At 38.4% G+C, this 24,187-nt stretch overlaps 1 protein-coding gene across 1 annotated transcript in view; it reads left to right on the forward strand.

Moving 5' to 3' along the window:
* The window catches only part of LOC122535980, a 107,483-nt gene that overhangs the window by 52,244 nt on the left and 31,052 nt on the right, over positions 1-24,187 (forward strand). Inside the window, exon 2 of the mRNA XM_043667951.1 lies at positions 1,791-1,856. Coding sequence (XP_043523886.1) covers positions 1,791-1,856 — 66 coding nt within the window. The remainder of the gene's footprint in view (positions 1-1,790; positions 1,857-24,187) is intronic.

A 24,187-nucleotide genomic window follows, 5' to 3' on the forward strand; every position in this document is an offset into this window, starting at 1 on the left:
GGAACATCAACGTTCTTACCCCTCTGTTGGGGGAGAAGAAAAAAAAAAAAAAAACTCCGCCATCACGAATCTACGCTGACGGATTGCGAGAATGATTGTTCAGTTCATCGGGAAACTCGTTCGATAATTTTCTTACATTTCTTAAAGAAATTTATTTATTCTATTCTATTCTACTAAATAATTCTATTAAAATAAATTTATTCTATTCTATTCGGAGGGAGCGCGCTGCCATACTTAATTTCTATAAAGTATTATATTATATTGCAACAAAGTACAATGAAACGAAAAGTATTTCTCGTATTTGTAGTATCATTGTCATTTTAAATTCGTCCCATTTTAGTTGTTTCAAACTACTATCTAATCGTCAACGTGCTGAGAAAACAATGCACATGCATCGTTGCATTCTTTCTGAAAGTAAGTAAGTAAAAAAAAAAAAAAGAGCCTGGCTTACGATCAAGAGATACTACACGAAAAAGGAAAATGAAGATAACACACCGTTTCCTTTCGATTACAAACTCCTCTCACTGACAAGCTAATAGTCCTCGGCTCTTCTCCGTCTCTCTCTATTTCCATCGAAGTGATCCACGTGAACGAGGCGAGAGATCCGGATCTCATTTTGAAAGGAGAGAACACGCTAGGCCACAATACACAGCCGCCAAGTCGCTCAGACGAGGGTAGGAAGGTGGTAGGACGAGAGGGGCTTAGAAAACCGGTGGGAGAGCAGCGTTAGGGCGGGTGATTGCGAGCGACGCGTTCCGGGGCGCCGAATATTCAGGAATATCTGAGCTCCGCGTTGCTAATTAATTGGCCCGTAAATTAGCAGGCAACAATGCCGCAGGCCATCGTGTAGCAAAACGAAATCGCCGGCACGCGTGCGTTACGTAAGAATACGCGTGATCTATGCGGTATTCGCGGGGTTCGCTCGCCTCGTCCTACCTGCCGTTTCAATTTCCTCACCCCCATCGTCGCGGGAAACTACCCTTCGACTTTCTCTCCTCCTTCGCTTTTTTCCCCCGATTGTCCGATTGCGAGGAGCACGCGAGGAGAGTTTCCACGAGAGGTGGGATGGCTCGGGTAATTTAGGAAACGCGTGACGTTGTCGTATGTTTGTGCATACGTTTCTTTGTTATTCCGGAAAAATAAGTCGAGAAGAAAGAATAGAATCGTTTCATTTAAGGCTTAGTTTCGGTCGAATTTTGCTAATATAAAGTGCGAATTTGGTTGTACGCGATTATTTTCGAAAATAGATTGACTAGACTGTGGTGGGAAGTAGTTGAATGAAAAGAGTGAGAGGTATATATATTTAGTTTTCATGATCGATTAATTTATTTTAATTCGAATTTGGCTGTATAGTTGAGTGAAAAAAGTGAGAGTTGTATATTTAGTTTTCATGATCGATAAGTTAATTTATTTTAAATTCGTGTAATTCAAATTTGGCTGTATAGCCTGTACGTGATCATTTTCGCAAATGGATTGAATAAACTGTGATGGAAAATATATATTGAATGAAAAAAGTAAGAGATTATATATATTCAGCTTTCTCAATCGTGTAATTAATTAATTTTAAATTCTTAAAAATTAAATTTAAATATTTTTATATATTTTCTCTTAATAAACAGATCAATGCAATAAAATGTTTTAAATATTGAAATATAATATTTCAAATTTCAGGATCTTCGTGATTAATTATGTATCTCTTATACATTTTAATTGTATATGTACGTCTTTTGTCAAATTTGCGCACGATTCGTCTATTTAAATGCTTACAAGAATCTCGATTTCTGTTTCAGACAAGCCAGAAGCATCCAACAGAGTTGTCTTCGTTCCCAGTTCGATCGTCGATGTAATCTTCTTTGGTGAGTCTCCACTTTCTCTTTCAATCCTATTTCAAAAAATCTTGAACGAAGCACAGGCTAGTTGACGAGAATCTTTGTTGTGCGCCGTATAAAATTGACGAAAATCGACGAAGCGAGAAAAGTCGTTCGTCGAGTTTCCTTCAAAAAAAGAAAAATTCAGGGAACACGGTGAGTCGTATTTTAGAAAAAACTCGAGCGAAAATTAAACGAAAAGTTGAACCGCGAAACAAAACGTGCGATCGCTAACGAACCGTAGGAACCGTGACGACTTTACTGAGAGAGGGAAGAGCTTGCAAGAAAAAGAATATCTAAATATCTAGAAAAGAAAATACAAAAACACCCACGCGCTTTTCACATCGCGAGATCTTGCAGCCGTACGTTACAGTTTACGACCCTTTGCAGCTTCAATTCTCCGTGTATACCTGCAGCCGGCAGTCAGATCGTAAAGGGTCGCGAATTGAGTGCACCTGTTGCGACTAGTTGCAGCCAACCTACGCGTCAGTGGATGGTAATGTGAAAACGGGATTGCGACGTTGTCTCGAGCAGTCAGACACGATTTCGTTTTCTTTCGCGTTATCGCGTTGGCTGGCTATTTCGAAAATCGTGAGAGAGAGAGAGAGAGAGAGAGAGAAAGGTTAGATAATTGCACGTGCTTAACTAGATTGTAGATGTTTGCACGTTTATGGGAAACTTGAGTGTGCCACTGCGTGTAAATGTTTGAACTGTGTTGAATTACTGCGATATAAAAATACAATTCAGATTCGAGTCTCTTTAATTTTTAACGTTACGTTGTTAATAATGTAAAATCGTAAAACCTCATTTTAATTGTAAATACATTTTATTTTCTAAGAGCATAGAGAGTGATGGATTGGAATAGAGAAATCCACGAGATTTATTGAGAAATACAAATTAGCTGACAGCAAAGTGTCGATCGAGTTCTTCGGATGATTACGTGTCTAAATAAGCCTAAAATTAGTCGTGTCCTTGCTTCGGCTTTTGAATTTTAGAGAAAGCACTCTGCGCAGTGCTTTCGTCTCGAAGCTCGCTACTTCAATTTCCAAAAAATACGTAGGAATAGCACTGTTGGTCAGTTAATTCCCGTTCGATCGAATTAATCATCGGGAACGCGATGACGAAACAACAAATAACGGATCGACGAGAATCGCACCGATAGAATCCCCGGTGGCTATCAACAAAATTTACCCCGGCGGGGAAGGGACGGTGAGAGATACTCCTCGATTTTTCACGGCGCGGTTTTTCAGCTTATAAGTGCGTTTAGTCATCGAGCGGGCAGATAAGCCTTTTAAGCGGTGCGCGCAAACAGGAACGGGGAAACGTTTCGAACGCAACGAGTAGAAACGTTTTGTCGCGGATCGAACGCCGGCGTTATTGGCTGGAAGCTTGATAAGCGAGAGAGAGCACCGTCGGAGCTGGCCACCACCGCGAAAATCCATCGGCGGCGATAAAAAAAAAAAAAGAAAAAAAGAAAAACTTGATCGCGAACGATCGCGAATCACGTTCGAATCGGCGGTAGGAAATATCGTGGCTTTCGCCGCGAATTGCCTCGATCGAAATTTAAATTGTTCGGTATCTTTCGCGAGAGCGAGACAATTATCAGTTCGAATCAATTTCTTCTTCTTTTTTTTTTTTTTTTTTTTTTTTTCTTTTCCTCCCTCCCTTCGAAAATTTCGCTTTCACGAGGAATGCGAAGAGTTCAGGATTTAATCGCACGTTCGAACGAAAATTTTTTGGACGAATCGATCCAAAAGTTCGGAACTACGATTGTGAGTTCACGCGCAGACGGAGAGGTAATATCTATGAAAATAAATGAAACGGGCGGGTAGATGAATCTCCCTTTCTTTTTTTTTTTTTTTTTCTTCTTCTTCTCTCGCAGGATCGTAGATTGAAATAAATTGAAAAATCTCGGTGTTGCCGCGGATTTAAATTCCCTATTCCGAATCTGTGAATTGATATCGTAACTAAATCGTTTTATTCGTGAAAATGTCGTCGAATGTTTTTTCAGAGATAGACGGGATGAATTAAATAGAGATGGACATATTTGACACGTGAATTTCATCATTTCAAATTATTTTACTACTGTCTTGGAATAGTTTCGATAAAAATTTTCGCATCATGGTAGAAGGAGGGAAATTATTTTTCTTCTATTCATTTACTCAATCGTTTTTTATTATTTAACTCGTTGAAATAAGAGAATTTCATCTTACGGTTTCGTTCGTCCAGTCTTATTTTATTCGCTGAAAGGAAAATTTCTCTCATAGTTTATCGTCGTATTGATACATTTAAGAGACTCAGAGAACGCAAACACTCGAAACCTTTAGACCGTTGGAAACTGTAATGACAGACTCTAGACTCGATCGATCGATAGAAAAGAAAATTGACGGGAGTGTCCACCGTGACGAAGCTTCCTTGACTCGATTTTTCGTGTCCAACTGCGGTCATTGTCTGGCCATTAGCGAGCCGCCGGTCTTTTTCCCCTTTTTGTCGCCGCTGTTGGTCGTTTTTGCACCGGCACCACCGGTGGACGGAACCTCATAGCGTTTCTTGCTCGTTTCTGTCGACATCTCGCGCTGCTGAGTTAACGATTTCTCCCGCGAGAGAATACGCTTCTCCCCGATCTTTTCCAACGAGCGTGCCGATCGAGCGCTTCAATCTTCGCGAATCGATCGGTTTTTTTTTTCTTCTTCTTCTACCTTTGCCAATTCTATTTCGTGTCATCGTCTGCTTTTCTCCTTTTGGCCGGAATCATTCGAAGCAGAGATGTCTCGAGTTTGTTCGTGCAAGATTCGCACGCGAATTTCTCGTTTGTGGTTACCAGTCGCTGCAAGTGCAGCCGACACAGCCAGCCAACAACGATGGCTGATCATTTATTAAAAGCTCGTTCGTACCGGTCTTTCTATCGCTATTATTAGCGTCCACGTGCGCGACAATGAGACGAGTCATGTTCCTTTTAAGCTCGAGATGGACATTCTAACGGGCGATCTCTCGCTCGCCGCAGCTTGAATGTATTTTCGATACGTCCTCTGTTTTGAGAAGACCGTGGATTTTTACCTGTTCGACAATAGATGAAATGAACTTGAAACTTGTTGTAATATTTAATTTCTTGAGCTTGGAATTGTTTTTTTAAAGACTTGAAATTGCACGGTGACCGTGGTCTACGTTATTTTTACGAATTATAGTATAACTGAAGTAGAGTAGAATGTAAATAGAAACGTGCTTCAATCTACGAAGTTGATTGTAAGTTTGTAAAAGTTTACTGCAATTCCCTCTTACGTGTGTATTTTCATCTCATAGTATATAAGTGTTCGTTTTTCTTTTTCTTCTTTAGGATGAGAGTTTCAGATTAAACATTTCTGAAGTTCTCAGATTAAAACTCGCGGAATCAGTGAATCATAAATTCATTCTTACCTTCTGTCTGGAGGTTCACATTTAATTTATTTTTCCACGAGAATTTTATTTTTACACGTGCGATATATTCTTTATGATTGCCACACCCGAAATTGAGCTTATTACGCAGTCTGATGCAAACACGCTACACAATAAATGCGAAAAAAGAAGTTCTGTTACACAGAAATTTTGCTACAGCTACAGTTACATTTTATTACGAGCAAATATTGAACGCAAACACGCGGAACACGTGTACAATACGAATTCAGCATTAAATCACGTAATAGATTGGCCTGAATACAATGTAATGCAACTTGATTGCCCGATACTCAGCAAAATTCTCAAGAAATTCGCGACGTAATAAATTCCGTGTCGTATCATAGCGATGTTCAGTATGCGCCAACGTATTCTAAAACGGGAATGATCTTCGACGAAAATGCCTGCGAACGAAACAGCTACCCGTCGTACTCTGTTATTTACAGTTTCGATTCGCGTTTAATATTTATTTGTAACTTTACAAGATGAAACACTCGCATGTCAAATTGAATCGAACGATTGAAAGTCCTCGTTTCAAAAATTTCGCTTCATATCATCCGGATTTGATTCAAATTGCCAAAAAGTATAAAAGTTTGGTCGGCCAACGGTGTGCTAATGCAACATTTCATTGCTTGACTAGTTCTCCATCAGTTTCTATCCTGTGAAATGAAAAAAATTCCAATTTTGTTAAAATAGATAAATAATCACTCGGTCCTCGGTGGATAACGAGTACATTCATCTTCAAACGTGTACATACCTCTTGATAAATTTATTATTATATATATTATATATATTATATTGTACAAATAGTATATTATATATATATATATATATATATATATATATATATATATAGTGTACATACCTCTTGATAAATTTATTATTATATATGTTATATTATATATTATATATTTATATTTATATTATAAATTACTACGTATGTAACTTTATGTAAAGTTACACTCTTCGAAACCAAGTTATTTTATCGTCGATCGTAAGATTATCAAAAATAAACGTTTCAGAATCTTCTCTGAAATGAACAAATATCAATTGCAATGAAATTGAATGATTTTGTCGAGATTAATAAATCGCTTAGCAGACGAAACATTCGTCGCGATCTCGTTTCCCAACAGAACTCGCAAAAATTCCTTCGATCGTTACGAAAATCACTCGTTACTTGGGGAGGAGGGAGTTTGACTAACTTTTTTTTCGAAAGTTCACCACTGTAATCTAATTTCACCGCACGTACGTCAATTTATACATATACATATATCTGTATATATCGATTTTGAAGTTCGAGAGCTCGTGGCTACAAATTCGGGCGCACACAAACGAACGTACATATATATATATATATATATATATATATATATATACCAACGTTACTACCGGCGCTGAATTTCTTTTTGCATCAGTTGATTCACTGCGATGGCCGGATCGTGAAGCGGAACGCTCCTTTTTTTCCCTCTGTAATTCGCGTTCCGCGTTTCCCAATATTTTTTCGTGGGGGAAGAAATACCACAGCGAAGTTTCTTATATAAATACACACCAGCCGGTCAGCTTCTTACGTTTTACACGAGAATCCCTCGAGCGATTGAAATTGTCAGAAGTCTGACGAAGCGAGGGCACGTGACAAACTAAGAATTAGCATTCATCTTCAATGTGTCTTTTGTCACACGTGAAAGGACGGGAATGTCGAAATTATTCTGTGTACGAAAAAGGACGAATGTTCTTGGAAACACTTACAATAGAAATTGTTTTGGATTAAACAACATTTTTTGAGAGTGGATTTCCTTTTCTTTTGTACACATTTGTCGCTTCTAATTAGCCTGTTTGATCTGAGGACGTCTACTTTATCAGAAAATGCTGAGGATTCTAAATAGAACGATATATAACCTAATGAAATTTCTTTTTAAGAAACTTACAACTAAATTAATCGACACGGTTAAATCGAGAACGTGTCAACGATCATGTAATTAATTGGAAAGAGTTCATTTTAGAATTCTTTGAATCTTCAGGTAGTGTCTAATTGAAATTGTACGGCATTTCAGTTACTTCTTTTCTCCAAATTTCGCTCCTCGACTGCGACATTAATCGGTGATTAAATTCATGGTTCGTTGAACAGATAAAAATTGATCTTCAAAGTAATTTCACCTGAAGATTAGAAGAACGATTTTAATTTTTCCTTTGGTAGAGCAGAACGCGAAACAATATTTGTGCAACGTACGTTTCGTTGTTTGATACATCCGAGCAGGCATGCGAGATATCTTTTAACCGGTGCGTTTATTTCGTATCAGGTTGCCGGTTTGCGCGTACCGTTTTATTGATCCGTTATCGAATGTCAATAAGTACAGTGATTTATACGCGTGTGTCGGGCAACATTCGCGATTGCATTCGCGTCGTTTCGCCGATGAGACAAAAAGGGAGACACCGTTCGGCAAATGAACGGTTTATCTAGTTAATTAGACTTTGCGATCAACCTGTTCACCTAAGCCTTTGGCCTTGTCAGTTTTTTTCCTAAAATGTGCCTTTGTTCCAGTGTTCCATTTGTCAGTGTGTCAATGTTTGACATAACTCACTTGAAAAATCGTTGTATCCTCAGTGTCACAGCTGAATTATTATTTCAGATATGCAGCTTACGTCAGTCCATGTGAAAATATGTTAGCACACACGTATTATTAGTATATATAATATTGTAGTATATATCTGCAATATGTACAGGTATATTGTCAATATATTATTAGCATACATTAGTATCTATTATAAATAGATTACATATTGAAAATCATTTTGCTACCACCGACTATGCAGTTAATTCGGGTTAATGAAGCGAGTGATTGACACAAAGTCCGGCACAAAGAACGCGAGACTGTGCTTGTCAACTCTATCATGTCGAATAAATTCACCGACTGTGATCGCCTTAAAAATAATACCTCCTCAGTCGACCACAACGTTGGAGATCATTCTATAGACAATATCCTATAAAATTGTTGAGAATCTCTGTCACAGTTTCTCTCATAACGAAAGATAAATTCTTCTCTGTCTCTGGATAGATAAATCTACTGACGCTTTTCTCAGCCGAACAACCAGCCTCAACTCAGCCTGGTTCGAAAATTCATTGTAGTCCGGGATTTTTTCTCACATTTGAATCTTTTGCATCCACTCGTCGGAAGCAATCATCAGCATTTTATTTCTCCTCTCAAGCCTCCGTCTTCGCGTGCTCTCGCAATTACGAAAGAAACGAGGCTGTTGGCTTTATTCGTCGCCTCCAATCGTATTCCTTCCACGGACGATAATATCCCTGGGAGAGAGAGTATCGTTACCTCGTACGTTTTCCATACCTTGCTCGCCAGTTTCCCGAGACGTTCCCGGAATCATAGCGAATCAATACCAACGGAATGTTCCACCCACGTTCAAGCAGCGCGCGCTGGAATGCAATATCTCACTGTTGCGTTATATTAAATAAGTTAAATTACACCCGTCAACGAGCCGATCGGCCGCAAATTAATGCCGTCGTCGCGTACGATCGCTTCTCTATCCGCGATAGAGCTTTATCGTCGCCGCCGATTTCGATTCGTTTCATCGTTCGTCGCAATAGCAACATCGTAGGATTTTAATCGAGTTGCTGATAGATTTAATAATTTTTAATTAAGTTAAGCTTGGTATTTTCGCCCGGGGAGAGGAGGTTATGAATTGGAGATTCGGGTAAACACATCGTTGATCGATCTAACCGCAGCTAGGACTGCGTGCGGCTTGGACGCGTGTCCAGATTGCAAATTCCATTCGCAACGCGCGTGTCACAGTTAAAATTCGAACTTCGTGCGAATTTTCTATTGTAGAGTTCGTGGTATTGCGTTTACTAGAAGAGAGGAGCTTCTGAGAGAGGTGTTTCAGGCTTCTAATGAGAATCAATTTCAACGTTCGTGAAATGCAATTCAAATGTAAAGAACATAATTTCAAAAGAATCTACAGAAATATGACTGATGAGTAACACAGCAAATAATAATTATTTTATATTCAGAATATCACTTTAATCACCATCTCCTTCTTCTCTTACTCTCTCATAATGCAATTAATAGTACTTAATATATTTATTTTATTAGTTACTTAGTTATTAGAGCTTCATTATTATATAAATTTGTTTATTTTATAATTTTATTTATTTTATTAATTACCTAGTTTCTAGAGCTTCTTTATTATATAAATTCATTTATTTTATAATTTATATTTATTATAATTTTATTTATTTTATTAGTTACTTAGTTGTTAGAGCTTCTTTATTATATAAATCACGCTATTTGACAACTTCAGATACTAACTGAAATAAATCGTTCTTCATTGAAACAATTTTTAATCGTCACGTTGCTTGTTTATGATCGTGTCGTAATGAGTGAACTTCGACACGACATTTTCATTTCAACCCTATAAATTTCGACGACTTTTCGAGTCAGAGCTGAATCTATATCCGCCAGTGAACGTCGTTACATCGTTACATCGTTTCCCTCGTTTTCCCGCGTGTCGATCGAGTATCGATCGGCCGCGCAACAAAAAAGACACTCTCAGACTCGACTGAAATCATTAACCGTGGCTAATGCATTACTCTCGAGCCGGCAAAGACCGCGCCTCCGGTGTGCATCGACTCGCTCGCGGTATGGTCCGATTAACGTGACGGTGCATCCTTCCCATAAATACACACCGACAACGGGGGATGGTTAGCGAGACGCCGATGCGGTCGCCTTAAATTTGCGAGCTAACGTTACCCTTAAATTCCACCCCCCCCCCCTCCTCCCTCCCGGGGAGCTTAGAGTGCTGTTCTACATCGTGTTTCTTGTTTATCGAACGGCCCGTTTGCCGCGACGATTAATTCGTTGGCTCGTGTCGCGGTTTTGTACCGATATTCTACGAGCCTCGAGCAGAAGCTTCTCTCCTGCTGGTGCTATAGTCACTGCTCTCTCTTTTCTCTTTTTCCTTTTTTTAAGTCGCTCGTTTTGTCACCTTCTCTCCGTGCTACAGTCGGTGCTCTCTCTTTTCTCTTTTTTTCTTTTTTTTTTTTTTTTCTTTTTTTTTCTAAGTCGAGATTTGTCGCTGTTCTCTCCGCTTCTGAATGTTCGTGTCAGTAACGATTTGTTTCGATCGTGAAAAGTTCGAGAAGAACGAAAAGTGAAACGATCTCTTTGAATAACACAGCCCTTTGACACGTTTGCATTGATTAAAGTCGCGTTGCAATTTTGTTTAACAGCAGCTTATTCACATTGTTATCACGTTTCCTCGTTACAAGTATACACGATCCGAGGTTTAACCTAAATCCTACTTAGGCTTTCGCGTAAATATCTCTCGTCTGGTAATCAGCACGGAGTTGAACGGTATCTTCATCGAACAATACGTTCCGGGAGCGACTTAACGCGGCGTTAAATCCTGGAACGACAGGAAATCCCCTCCAAGAAAATTTTCGAGAAAGATCTGTTCAGTTCCTCGTTCGGGAGAAAGAATTTGTGACGTTTAATCGTGACGCAGCGTTTACTTATAATTCACTATCGCGTAAAGTCACTTTAATTGGTCACGTGAAATTTACTTCCATTCGGCATTTAACAATCTACCATTTGGCTTTGCATTTTTTTTTTTCTTCCTTCTTCGTTCACTATTATACTTTGCGTTTAAACGCGAAATCTCTGTTTCATCTTCGTTTTCATTCTCGAAGTTACTGTACATTTAAATATTATACTGTTACGTTCAATTACATTAAAATTCACTTTTTTAATATCCCTCGTCAGTATTATTCAGTAGTTTCTATTTTCTATTTGCCTTTAGCATTTTAGTCGCGTGATAAAAACGTGATGTTAATTATTACACCAGCGCACAGTATATTTACTTACCGTTCTCGAGCTAGGCTATATTTTGTTAATGTGTTTGTTCATGTTTCGGCATTTTTTACTCCAACACGTGGATTTCTGAATAGCTCATGAAATTTATAAGATATTCATTATCATTCGCATAATCGGCAGAAATTTGGTAGTGAATTTTGTTCTGCAAGCGTATTTTCGTTTCTCTTGCGTCATCGTCGAGCAAGATAGGCAAAAATGAATTTTTAATTCACGGAATTAATTTTGTAGATATTCCATTAGATTTAATTAATTATTTACCAGAGAACGACAATGACGTCAATAATTGCAAAATTATTATGCTAATAAAATATAATAATATTATTGTATAGGTTATTGTATACGCGTATCTTATCTTCATTTGTAATAATTATAAGAGAGAAAGTTTATTAATTATTGCAGAGTTTACTCCAATTTGTAATCTGAGATTTAATAATTATTATAAGTAATTCATTTGGTATTTTCCTCGTTTTTTAACTGTTCCTGGTTCGTCTATGAACAATAAAAAATTCCATTGCAATAAAAAGTGTCCAACATGATATTCAACATCTCAAAAAAAGAAATCTCGCGTCTATAAAATTCCATGGAAAATGTTTCTTTGAAAAAGGAAAGTTCTGTTCATTTTGCTACTCTAATTTATTACTTGGTAAATAAAGAATTTCAAGGTTAATCGAACTTAATCGAACAATATTGAAATCAAATCAAATAGAAATACAGAAAATACTCAAGGGACGTAGGGATGAATGAAAATTCAGAGTAGTCTCACGTATGTATAATTTATCCTACTTGAGATCTAATATCAATAATAATTATCGACCGTATAATAATAATAATAATATTATGTGGTGATAGTAATATTAAAAATATTCAAACAATAAAAAAAAGTAGTCTCAGTCCACGTTACTAACCCTTCGAGTGATTAAAATTACCAAAAGTCTGGAAGTTTAGTTGGTTGGAAAATTAAGAGTGCACTGATGTATTCACGAATCTCTGACGAGTAAACTAATTATTTCATTATTACAATACAGTGGTTACAAAATTGATCTGGAAGGGTTGATAATGGGTTGAAAATTACGAAACTTGTGAAAAATAATGTGTGCATAATATCCAAAGACACAGTAACATCTACTGCGTGAAACAGTAGATTCTCTACCCATTTTCCACTCTTTCCGTCGAGAACAATTTACCCAAACATCCGTCGTCCGTCCGCCAATAACGTTCCACCACGAATCAAACACTCGAGAACCAAAAAAAAAAAAAAAAAAAAAAAAAGAAGACCATCCTTGATCGCGTAATAAGAGCGACGACAGAACGTGAAAGAGGAGCGTCAGTGGTTAACGAGAGGGTTGCTCGCCTCTATCTGTCCGCGTGTATCGTCCTCGAGGACGCAGCGTGGTGTGTGCAAGTGGTTCGCGCGGCCGATCAGCGTGACACACGGTGCATCGTCTGCGTAAATAGACGTCGAGGTGGCCGGTGGCACCGGTGCCACCGGTTGCCACTTTGCGGGCAAAAGCGTGCACACGATCGCCGGACGCACGCGCACTCCCGGTTACGTCGTTTTATAGACATCCAAAGAGAGAAAGAGAGAAACAGAGCGAGCGAGTGAAGAGAGAGAGAGAGAGAGAGAGAAAGAGAGAACTAACTATGCACCCTCCTTCGCCCGTGCACCCTTCGTCCAGGTCGTCGATGTCGTTCCTAACCGAGCGAGTGGGGGTACAGCTCTCCTCCGCGAGCTATCCTCCGACGAGGATATCAAACTCAGTCGCAAAGCGTACGCTCGCGCGTGTGTCCGTTCGTTGCGTTCTCTCCGAGCGAGAGGAGAACACTCGCCGCGTGACTCCGATCCGACGATTATCGTCCACGAAGCCCACGGGGGGGTGAATTGTTCTCTCAACGTTCGATAAAGATTCGATCGAGCTTGCTCGAGCTTCGGACTGCTGGGATTTGTTTCGAGGTTTCGAGGTTTTTTATTCGCACATATGTGAGTGATCGAGAGCGAGGAGGTGATCGAGCAACTCGTACGCTGCGATCGTACACTTGGTGAACTTGTTGAGCTTGCTGCTACGATATGAGGTGACTATCCAGGAGGGCCAGGTGTGCAGTAACGATTCGTACGTTTGGTGTAAATTTCCCGTAAGGTTCCTTCTTCGACGGCGTTTTTTTCGAGGCTGTTTCGCGCGAATGGTTGCTCGATGCTTTTCCCGAGAGAATCGATAGAGTTTCGTTGTTTAAAGAGACACGAATGATTTCAATTTCTTTTTTCACCCTCGTTCCCGAGACGTCTGACGTTTCTTTTCGTTTTCGAGGCGTGATTTATTCAAGCTACGGCTTTCTCGTTTCAAACGATTCAACGTTTTCTCGATTGAGTTGCTGGCAGCTGTCAAAAAAAAAACTTGACGTTTCGCAGAAACCGCGAGATGATCTAAATTTGCTTCAAGAAATTTGACTTTTAGACGTTTACTCGACAGCCGATTTGAAACGCCGAGTGATTTACTCGCTTTGAGAGATTTGAGAACACAGCTTGTTCTCCTTTGCACTAATTTCAAGCGCGAATTATAATTACGAAATTTGATATCTCCGCGTTTGAGATGAAACCCACGAGTTGCTCGTTACGTGGAACATTAGCACGCTCGGTTGCTTCGTCATCGTCGTCGCGATAAATCGCCCCCAATCAGCGACATACAATTTAGGATACCGGGGAAGTGCGACTATCACGCTCGATTTCAAACCGTCAGACTCTCGAGAAATGGGAAAGATCGGCGCATACGTTGCGCTTCGGGCTCGCCAGTGGATCTCTCGTCCTTCACCCGGAAAAGGAAAACTGAAGACCACGGTTTCGCGTGCCAGAATCAATAATTCCGGCGGCGGGCGAAGGCGGGACACGCGAAATATTCTGGCAGAGTCGCGAGTGACGCCGGGTCCGTTGTCCCGGTGATCAGAAGCCGCGAATCAATCGGCAGACGCACGCATCTCACGACCCAGATCCGCGTCAATTCCAGACAGATGGGTACTATACTTGGATGCAAGAGCAGCCTCAGTGATACTTTAACTCCTTCCTATACTAACTTGCACTTAAATGTACCGATTCGTACAGTATCGTTGAATACTCGTTATTACTTTCACGTGCCGATGATGCTCAGAAGAGAAGCTAGAAGATAATTCTTGTGCCTTGTGTTGTGAATATCTGTTTTTTTTCTTTTCTTTTTTTTTTTAATATTTTAATATCCATATCGTGAGATCAAAATTGCTCCGTTCGTGAAACAAGATGGTCCGCTGTAAGCTGTTAAAAAATTTATTTTGGTGAAATACACGTTTGAGGTATTGAAACGTGGCACGTTGAATGTACGATAATACTATATCTTAGTAGGTTGAACGTGTATTTTGAAAATGTGGAAATTAAGTTGGAGACTGGGATTGAGAAGATTAAGAGGATTGATAGTTTCATTAACACACGTTGGCGAAGAATATTAATACGCGATCAACAGTAATCGATAATACAAATCGCGAGCATCTCCTCGGATGGAACGTTTTCTCTTTGTAGAAAAAAAAAAAAAAAAAAAAAAACCAATACCAGTCGCTTCTACTTCGATACACCAGCTTGGAAAATATCTGTCGCTTTTTGTTTTTATCAGCGTTTTTTTTTTCTTTTTTTAATCTTTTTTTTTTTTCTTTTTGAGAAGATCGCGCACTCTTTATGAAGAGTGTCTTTGATCGAGCGAGCGTGCCGCTGATCGATCGACAGCGGATTTTTGTTGCACGCGGAACTGCAATTGGAAGGTTGCAGGATCGATTAAAGAGACAGAGAGAGAGAGAGAGAGAGAGAGAGAGAGAGAGAGAGGATTTGTAAAAATGTCGTTGAATGTTTATTGGACGTCAATTTGAAAGCTCGAAGCTCCGAGGATGGAAACGTAATTAACGTCTCGTTGATCGTTTTATTACGAAGCGTAAATCAGCGTGGAATTCGAGTGCGTTTTTTATGAAATTCTCTCGGTCCCGGCGCGAACTTCACCAAACTTGCATAAACGTGGATAATATCTGGAATTTGCAAATGTGATTTTGTAGATACATGTTACTTACAGTCGTTAGATGGTCATCATAAAAAAATGATAAATAAACACGAAGTGAGAGTGTTCGATGGTGAATAATTTTGACGAAGAAGTTAAAAACGTGGAGGATGAATTAAGAAATTATTGACAGCTTAATAAAAAGCTTAATAAAAAGTAGCGATAGAAGAATCGACAGATGAGTGAAAATTTGACTTGATCAACAATTGCAGAAAGCAGGAATCCACTGAGAAAGAGCAAAAGTATTCAACCGAATTACACAGACTGTAACTTTTTGTAATTTCTCGTGGATCCAATATTCGTCCATTTGCGTCCTATTCCACGAAGAACTTTATTTATCTGATTCGTATTTAATTCCTTACGATCTCTCGTTACAATACAAAACTCCGTTTGCTCGAACTGGACTTTTGGTCAATGATCAATCAAACAAATTCCACTGAACTTGGCCTGACGACACGAACGAATAATCACTAGCAGAGAGGAGAGTCAATTTGCCCTTAAATTAAATTCATAGAAGCCCGATTCTACTGTGTGATCGATCAACGTTTAACCCCTTGCGTTGGCAACTGATTCACGGACCATAACGAGTGACCAAGCCGTCATACAATAATTCGTCGCTTTCTTTTTAAAACTCTGGAATAATATCGCTGTAGATAGAAATTAACTAAGAGGTAACAAATTTATTATTTATCTTATGCCGGGTTATATTATTTAAATGTGCTTAAAACCGAGGAAGTGTTGCAAATATTTTGAAGCAAGAAATTCTCAACGTGCGTGGCACGTCATTCCAACGCAATAGAATAACATTTAACGTCTGCTATTCAATTGTGCGATAAATTATGATTACGTATATGATTCGTAATCGTTGCGTATTAACTCGTGCAGTTCAAGCGTTGATAAATATTCCGTAGTACGCGTTACACCACGAATTCTCACGCGTGACGTTTCGTTTCTCTCTGATATCTCGTTGTTTTCGTTTACCCTTCCTCCCCTCCCTTCGCTCTCGCGAGATAAAACATCGAGAAAAATATATATATATATATATATATATATATATATAGGGGACAGGTTAGTGAACAATAGAGGAAATTTTATCTCCGTGCCCGTACGAAAAGTTTGGCGGTTTTGTTTCTCCTGGCTTTTCCATCGGCAATCCGACCGGCTAATTTGCAATTATCGATTTGCGTCCGGGAGCTTTCGTCGGGGGATCGGAAGGCGTGCACAGCCGGTCGAAACGTCGAACACGCTATCCGAGAGAGAGAAGAGAGAGAAAGAGAGAGAGAGAGAGAACAGTTTTATCCGAGCGAATTGGGTCACCGGTATCGTATTGCTAAAAGTTGATCGAGTCGAAACCCTTCCGTTTCACCCATTCATTCTGTCGTTGACGCCGACGACGGAGTCGGTCCCCCCCTGGGAGATCCGCGAGAAGACCCATCTAGCTCTTGGTTTCGTCGTTAGATATGTAACTGAAATATGTAACGCGTCCGTCGCGATCGATTCGGCCCTTTTCACTCCGCCTGTAATGGCCACAGGTTTTTTAGCTAAACTGAAGCTTTAGGAGAATCGAAATGTTGTAGAATTATAACAGTTCACGTCGTATCATTGTGAAAATCGACCGGGGGACTTCATTCAGAATTTCTAATGTGATGTTCAATTTAATTAGAGCTTGAAGCGCGCGTGATTCGATTACGGAGAAACGAGCCGTGGTTGATCATCAAATTTCATGGGATTATTTGACGAGATTCGAGTTAACGAGGTGAAAAAGTTCCCAGAAGAAAGGTCCTGTTAAGAGAATTCGCGCGAAAGCTTTAGATTAGTAAAGATGAATAATATTGATAATAAAATCATCTAAGAAATGGACAAAACGAATCGAAGGGGTCGAAATTCGATCGATGTTATTTTTGAGAAAAAAGAAAAAAAGAAATGGAATTTCGCCAGAATTTTCGAATAGCTTTCGACATATAAATTCCATTCTGTAACATACAGATTCTCAAAGAAAGGGTTGAAAAAAGGAAAAGAACAGAAAATACATCACAATATATATATACACACACGTGTGTGTGTGTGTGTGTGTGTGTGTGTACTTTTGCAAATTAATTCGAAATTGCTTTTGCATTGAATTTGAAAATTGAAAATTCGAACAATTTCACAACCGAATGACCCTCCCCTCTCCAAAAAAAAAAAATAATTTTCATTCCGCATAGGAATGATTCAAGAGCAAAACCAATGAATAAGCAAGTTTGTTTAAAAAAAAACTTCCATAAAACCACGCCAGTCGCCTGTCTGAATCACCATATCTAACGATCATAAATCAGGATCAGAATTAATACATATTCCACGTGGGCTTTATTCCTCGAACAACGTTAAAAATCGTAAATAGCTTGGCGACTTGCTCTCGTCTAAACTAAAGGAGAATCTATCTTCTGATTTATTGAACTATAAATCCACCTGATCGTATATATATATTTCTTGCGATAGAAACTCCATACGTGGCGAAGACTGGATGAAATTCAAAATAATTCGATATAAACTCGCGTTCGATGTTTGTGCGAGGCGACTAGACGCGTTCAACAGAGATAAAGCACTTTTTCGAACAGCTTTCAGAAGAAGTTTGGACCGTTTTGCTGGTCGCGTTATGATCCCATTAAAATTTACAGGCCGGCTGGACCTACGAAACTGGACCGCCATACGAAACCGTTCAAGCAATTTACCAGAGAATTCGCGTTACCCCCGAGGCATATGGCTTCTTCGCGCTTCTGTCTGTCTCCGTTACGTAAACGTTAGATCACGTTGTTACTGTTCCCCGCGTTGTGCCGATTGTCCCACGATTTTCCAGCGAAATCGTCACGATTTGGTCGGTTGATGGCAGAAATAAAGAGATAGACTTGTACGATGAGGTTTAACTAATTTTCGGTGTTTTGATAAAAATGCAAATAAAAAAAATATATATAAAATAATAATATATAATAAAAATTATAAAAAATATATATATATAAATCTTTATATATTATATAAAGATATGTTATATATTATCTCTATATATTATATATTTATATATAATATTTTATTATATATTTATATATTATACACCATCGTCTGTAATATATAGAACGAATTATAGAACGAATTTTATTATATATTTATATATTATACACTATCGTCTGTAATATATTATAGAACACACATTAATAAAAAACGTGACGGCGATATTCACAAGGTATAACGAAAATTTCGTTAAATTGTTACGTACGAGAATATTTCAAAAATTTTAAATTTAACTTTCCAGTAAAAACGTGACGTATGACGTATGAAAGTCTGCGAGTTACGGAAATAATCACTGTTCAAGGATTAAGTTATCAACTAGAACGGCCGACTATTTTACCTTGAATTTCACCTTGAGGATGGAGAGAAAGAATTTCATAGTCGTAGAAGCGAGCCCCGTGCTCTCCCTGCCTCGGCTCTCTATTTAGAATTTCATTTTGATCGTTTAATATTCCACGCTATGCGCAGTATGCCGGTGTTTGCGGCACCCGCCATGCCACGGGGTGTTCTTCGCGCAATCCTGCCATCTACTCCTGGCACAACATCATCCTTCAACTTTGCGAAACTTCCGTTGCAAACATTGTCTACTACGGCTCTCTTAGCCGCCCTCTCTTCTCTCTGTTCGGAAGACACAGAGTGTCCAAGATCTCTCGTGGTATTTCCAGCAAAATAAGAAGTTGATCTAGGTTATGTTATTTTTCATTCGAGGAAAAGTCCTGGACTTTATCTACTAAAAGTGATGAAACGATCTCACGCAAGTTCCTTTATATATATATATATATATATATTTCTCGTGTTATGCGATATAGAAAGCTCTTTAACAAACTCGAGATTCGTCGCGGGTCGTCACCGCGTTGACGAAAAACAACCGAGGTTCTCTTTCGTGGATTTACGAATACTAACTAGTCTATTTCGAATCTTGATCTGTGCGGTTAACCAGAAAACAGGTTAAACCAGATGTTGGCTAAATCCGTAGCGTTTGGCGACTTTGGCCGCGACTTCAAAGCCGCGTAACTCGCGTTGAACATTGTCTAGAAAGCCCAAGTTGCTTCCCGATCGAGGAGCCGTACTCGATTGGATCGAGGTACGACACTTGGTTCCACTCGTTCTTTCCTTTCTCTACAGCGAGACTTCGACAGCACACGCCCTTGTTTGCTTGTTTCCATTTCGTTTTCGTAATATCGAATTTTAATTGGACGTGAAGCAATTAAAAAACAGATTTCGAGTAAAACGTTTCTCATTGTCGTTAACAGGTGAAACAAAAAATACACACACGCACATACACAACGAAACAGTTTGCTAGTTGAAACAATTAACGCCAGTTGAAACAAATTTTTTGAAAAATACACGCTAGTAAATTGTTACGGTAATATATCTGACGATAAAAGTATTAAAAAAGTATTCAATATCAAAAAATTTGTGCTTTTTTTCTAATCAAAAATGTTTCTATTAGGCTCGTGTATTTTAACATTAAGGGCTGTAAAAATCTGTAATTGACGATTCTCGATTATGTTCTTCACTCTATGATGCTTACGAAACTATTCGAACATTGGTGGAAAGTTTTATTATAGTTTTATTTATTAAAGTTTTAACTTTATAAAGTTTTTATTTATTAAAGTTTTAACTTTATGCAATTTTTATTTATTAAAGTTTTAACTTTATACAATTTTTATTTATCAAAGTTTTAACTAAATAAAGTTTTTATTTATTTTAAGTCGATAAAGTTTATTATAATTTTATTTATTAAACGTGTGTGTGACATTAAAACATTTTACTAATACCGCAATGGGATGCATTGGTTGAAAGTTACAAGACATTTAATACGAGCAGGTACTCACAAAAAGCGCTTAAATTCATTTTGTCAGTAAGCCGCAATATAAATATTTAAAAAATGCCTTAAAACCTGATTTTTACCAAATTTTGATCAAATATATATAGCGGTGAACGAAAGAATGTTGAAAATCGTCTACGTCCATGGATAATGTATATACTTTTTCGTGAGTTTCACTTCGTGATCCCTTCCCCGATGCTCGAACAACCTAAACGCTGTGACGAACCCGCGTGACGAACGTGTTAATTCGACCGCTAAACAAGAGAGTCGACGAAATCGATACCGGTGCTCTCGTTAGTTCTCCTAGCTTTAAAAAAGACAAAAGGAAAGGAAAGGAACGAGCAACAGAGATCGTCGCCGGTGTAACCAAGTTATCGCCAGTTTCTCAAACGTCAGAAACACTCGCGGGTAAATTCGGCCGCGTTCGATCCCTTTTCCACCCCTCTATCATCCCTCACATCACAGACGAAGAAGAAAAGAAACAGAGCGGAGAGAAGAAGAGGAACAAAAAAAAAAAAGGAGATCGTCGCGTGACAGTTGGAGAACAATTTGTCGAATGGGAAATTCAATGATCGTGATCCTCCATCCCCCCATTGTCTGGGAAACGGAAGCTCGCGGAGCTCGCAGGAATTGCCGCGCCATTTTCCAGAAACGGTAACGAGTAAGCTTCGGCTTCGCGGCGAATCTGTCAGCGTTTATGGCAGTGCTCGATCATTAATCAACCGGTGGGGAGGGGGGGGAGAGGAGGAGATCCTGGCAAGGGAATCCCGCCAAGAACACTGGCAACCATTAAGTTTCATGTTCCGCCACCTTCGCCCCAGAACAATAAAACTGTCGGATTGGCGGAGCGGGGCGCGTTCACGCTTGATTGAATCATTGCGCGGCTCGTCTGGATGCTCGAGATGACGGCCGGAAATAAACGGGCGCGAAACGGTCGAGTAAATCTCGCCCGTTCCGCCGGCACGTTTATCGTCTGATGTAATCCCCATAATCTTCGCGAAATTAATAACGAGACGAAGACGACTGTGAAAAAGTGTTAGCGCGACGCTGTATACGGGGGATGTTCTGTATGATTCCTCGTGAGGGAGCGTGCGTCGAGATTTCATCGTTTCCGAGAGGATAATTTAATTGGAATTACAGGCTTGTCAGAAAAAAATAATTAATCATTTCTTCGTGCAAAAATAGGTCAGAAATAGTGGAGCAAAACTGCTTTACTCGAAGCTTCATTTTTGAATAAGACATTTTGAATAAAACTCTGAGCAGGTACGCCTTGATACTTGATAAATTTTCAAGCTCGGCTTTTAATTTTATTCTACTTAACATCCTCGACTTGTTCTTTCATCTCCTGTTTTACTTACTACAGAATACCTGTATTACGATGATTATTAACATATCATTATCGTTATCTGAAACGTTGCAATGAAAGATGAACGATTTCTCTGTGGTGTCCATGTTGTTTTTCTTTTGGCGGGAGTTGTAAAAAACTTGTGAACGTCACAAATGGAGTAGCACGTTCTTCAATGTACTGATCGATGCTGTTTGACATTCTCTATTGAAAAGTACCAATATGTATGTCAGAAATGTCTGTCCTTGTTATTTCTTCTGTTATGTCGTCCCTGTATCTCGTGTGATGTCATGAACGAGATGAGACGATGGACGTTTTCTAAACTCTCACGAGTTACTACTTGAATACTAAATGATAAATCGAGTGAATATTCAAGTGCTAATAATTTTCTGACGAATTTTAGGACGAATTAGGTTTAAGTTAGAATACATAGAAAAACATACGATTCCATTTAAAGAAGAATCGAAATTGATTTTCCGCAAGCCTTCATTTTCACATTTTTCGCTTCGAGTAATAAATCAAAATGGCACTTTCACATTTTTCGCTTCGAGTAATAAATCAAAATGGCATCAGATCGGTGACAATTTTTATTCAAATTCTACTTCCTTGATTACTTGATCGCAATAAAATATCACCCAGTGAATTGGTAACGATCTAATTAAAGAATTCCATTAAAGAGGTAAACTTCGTCGTCTATCATTCCCTGAAGAAATAATAGGTACGGTTAGGTTATAAACGTTGGGACAGGCGAGCGCGATAATTGAGAATGGACCGGAGTTCGGGGAGTGGCGTTTTTCCTAAAACGAGCATCGCCCTCCACGCTATGTTTAGTATTATAGAAACGGGCCTGTGTCTCCTTGCTAAAACGCGTCATCTGGCTAAACTTGGAACTTCGACTTTCGTCTGGCTTCCGTTGTACGTCGCTCCGTCGTACTCCACCATTTTTGTTTTACTGTTTATGTAATACTTCGCGCGAATATCGCCAGTATTTTTAGAAATATGCAGGCGCTTTTCTCGCGCGCGCTCGATCCGTCAAACTTTCGCCACTTTCTCGATTGGTTTTAATTCGACTTGCGGAAAGCTGCGAGTCGCTATTACGAATAAATCTGTCTTTCTCGCGGCTTTGCTTTTGTTGAACGTTTAGTGCGTTTAGTGGCGTTTTATTCGGTTCTCGATCTCGATGACAATTTTTGGAATTATTTTATATATTAATAATTTATTAATTTTTAATAAATAATTAATCATTAATTTTTATATTACAAAATAATTATTAATCATTTTATATGTTATTTTTTATGCAATAATTGTTATATTTTAAGACAGGAGAGAGGCAAGTTTGATTAAATATCATTTTGTAATTTTTTCTCATGTGTTTCTATATTCGTTTCATTAACAGAATCGTGTGTTTCCTCTTATTTTCGAACATCAAACTAAATTTTCCTAAATGAAACAATATTCTTTACGTGTGAAATTATCTCTCGTGCTGGCAGTATGGCAATTATTAAAACACTATGAGGAATCATGATATTGCACGTCATTGACTTGTAGAACACGTTCTGTTTGATACTCGTACGGTGGATAAATGCTAAATAGCTAGGCCAGGTGTCTATTCTTCGGCCAGACTTCGCACATAGTCCACGTTACCTTAAAATAATTCTCTATTCACTATTTTCATCTTCCGCCATGCTCTTGAACGTTTTCAATAGATGCTTTGTTTCTACATCTCCTTACTCTCTTCGCTTCATTGTTTCAATTATCTTCAGCTCTCGTGGTTTCGTACGTGCAAGCCAGAATTACCGTGTTTCACGATCCACTTATTTATTATAGTGCCTGTTTCCGTGGAATTTACGGTGAACGTTACGCGTAACTCTTCGTTTGAAAATCCATTGATCCTCGCTTTTCCAACACAATTTGTCTCCCACAATTAGTGACGAATCGATGCAGCTGACAGAACAATGAATACCCGTTCATTTGTCCTTCGTTTTCTTTTTTATCTTAATTTTTATATTTCTTATAATTTAATACAAACAAGATTAATACAAAAAACAGAGGAGGATTCACCTTTGTCTGGCAGATGCTGGATCCATCTTTAATCAATATAATAATATAATAATAAATTCATGAGAATAATAATTATCATCATAATTGTTATCTTTTAGAAAAAAAGTTAACAATTGTTATCTATAAGAAGAATATGTATCCAATGTACACATTCTAACCTGTAAGTTCTATATTTGGAATATTTTGCTATTTCGTTTCGTTTGAGTCCAATATCCACCATTCGATACTTAATTTAATCCATCTTTGTACAAATATCATCTTTAAATATGATCTTTTAGAAAAAAAACATTAATAATTGTTATCTATGAGAAAAAGAGAATATATATCTGTAGATGTACATTCTATATTTGGAATATTTCGTCATTTCGTTTGGGTCCAATATCCGCCATTCGATAATCAATCTGATCGATTTTTAAATATTATCTTTCAGAAAAAAATTAATAATTGTTATCTATGAGAAAAGGAGAATATCTGTAGATGTACATTCTAACCTATACGTTCTATATTTGAAATATTTCGTCATTTCGTTTGAGTCCAATATCCGCCATTCGATAATCAATCTGATCCATCTTTAAATATTATCTTTCAGAAAAAAATTAATAATTGTTATCTATGAGAAAAGGAGAATATCTGTAGATGTACATTCTAACCTATACGTTCTATATTTG

This window comes from Frieseomelitta varia, unplaced genomic scaffold (assembly GCF_011392965.1).
Source record: "Frieseomelitta varia isolate USP_RPSP 00005682 unplaced genomic scaffold, Fvar_1.2 scaffold_790, whole genome shotgun sequence".
Taxonomy (NCBI): Eukaryota; Metazoa; Arthropoda; class Insecta; order Hymenoptera; family Apidae; genus Frieseomelitta; species Frieseomelitta varia.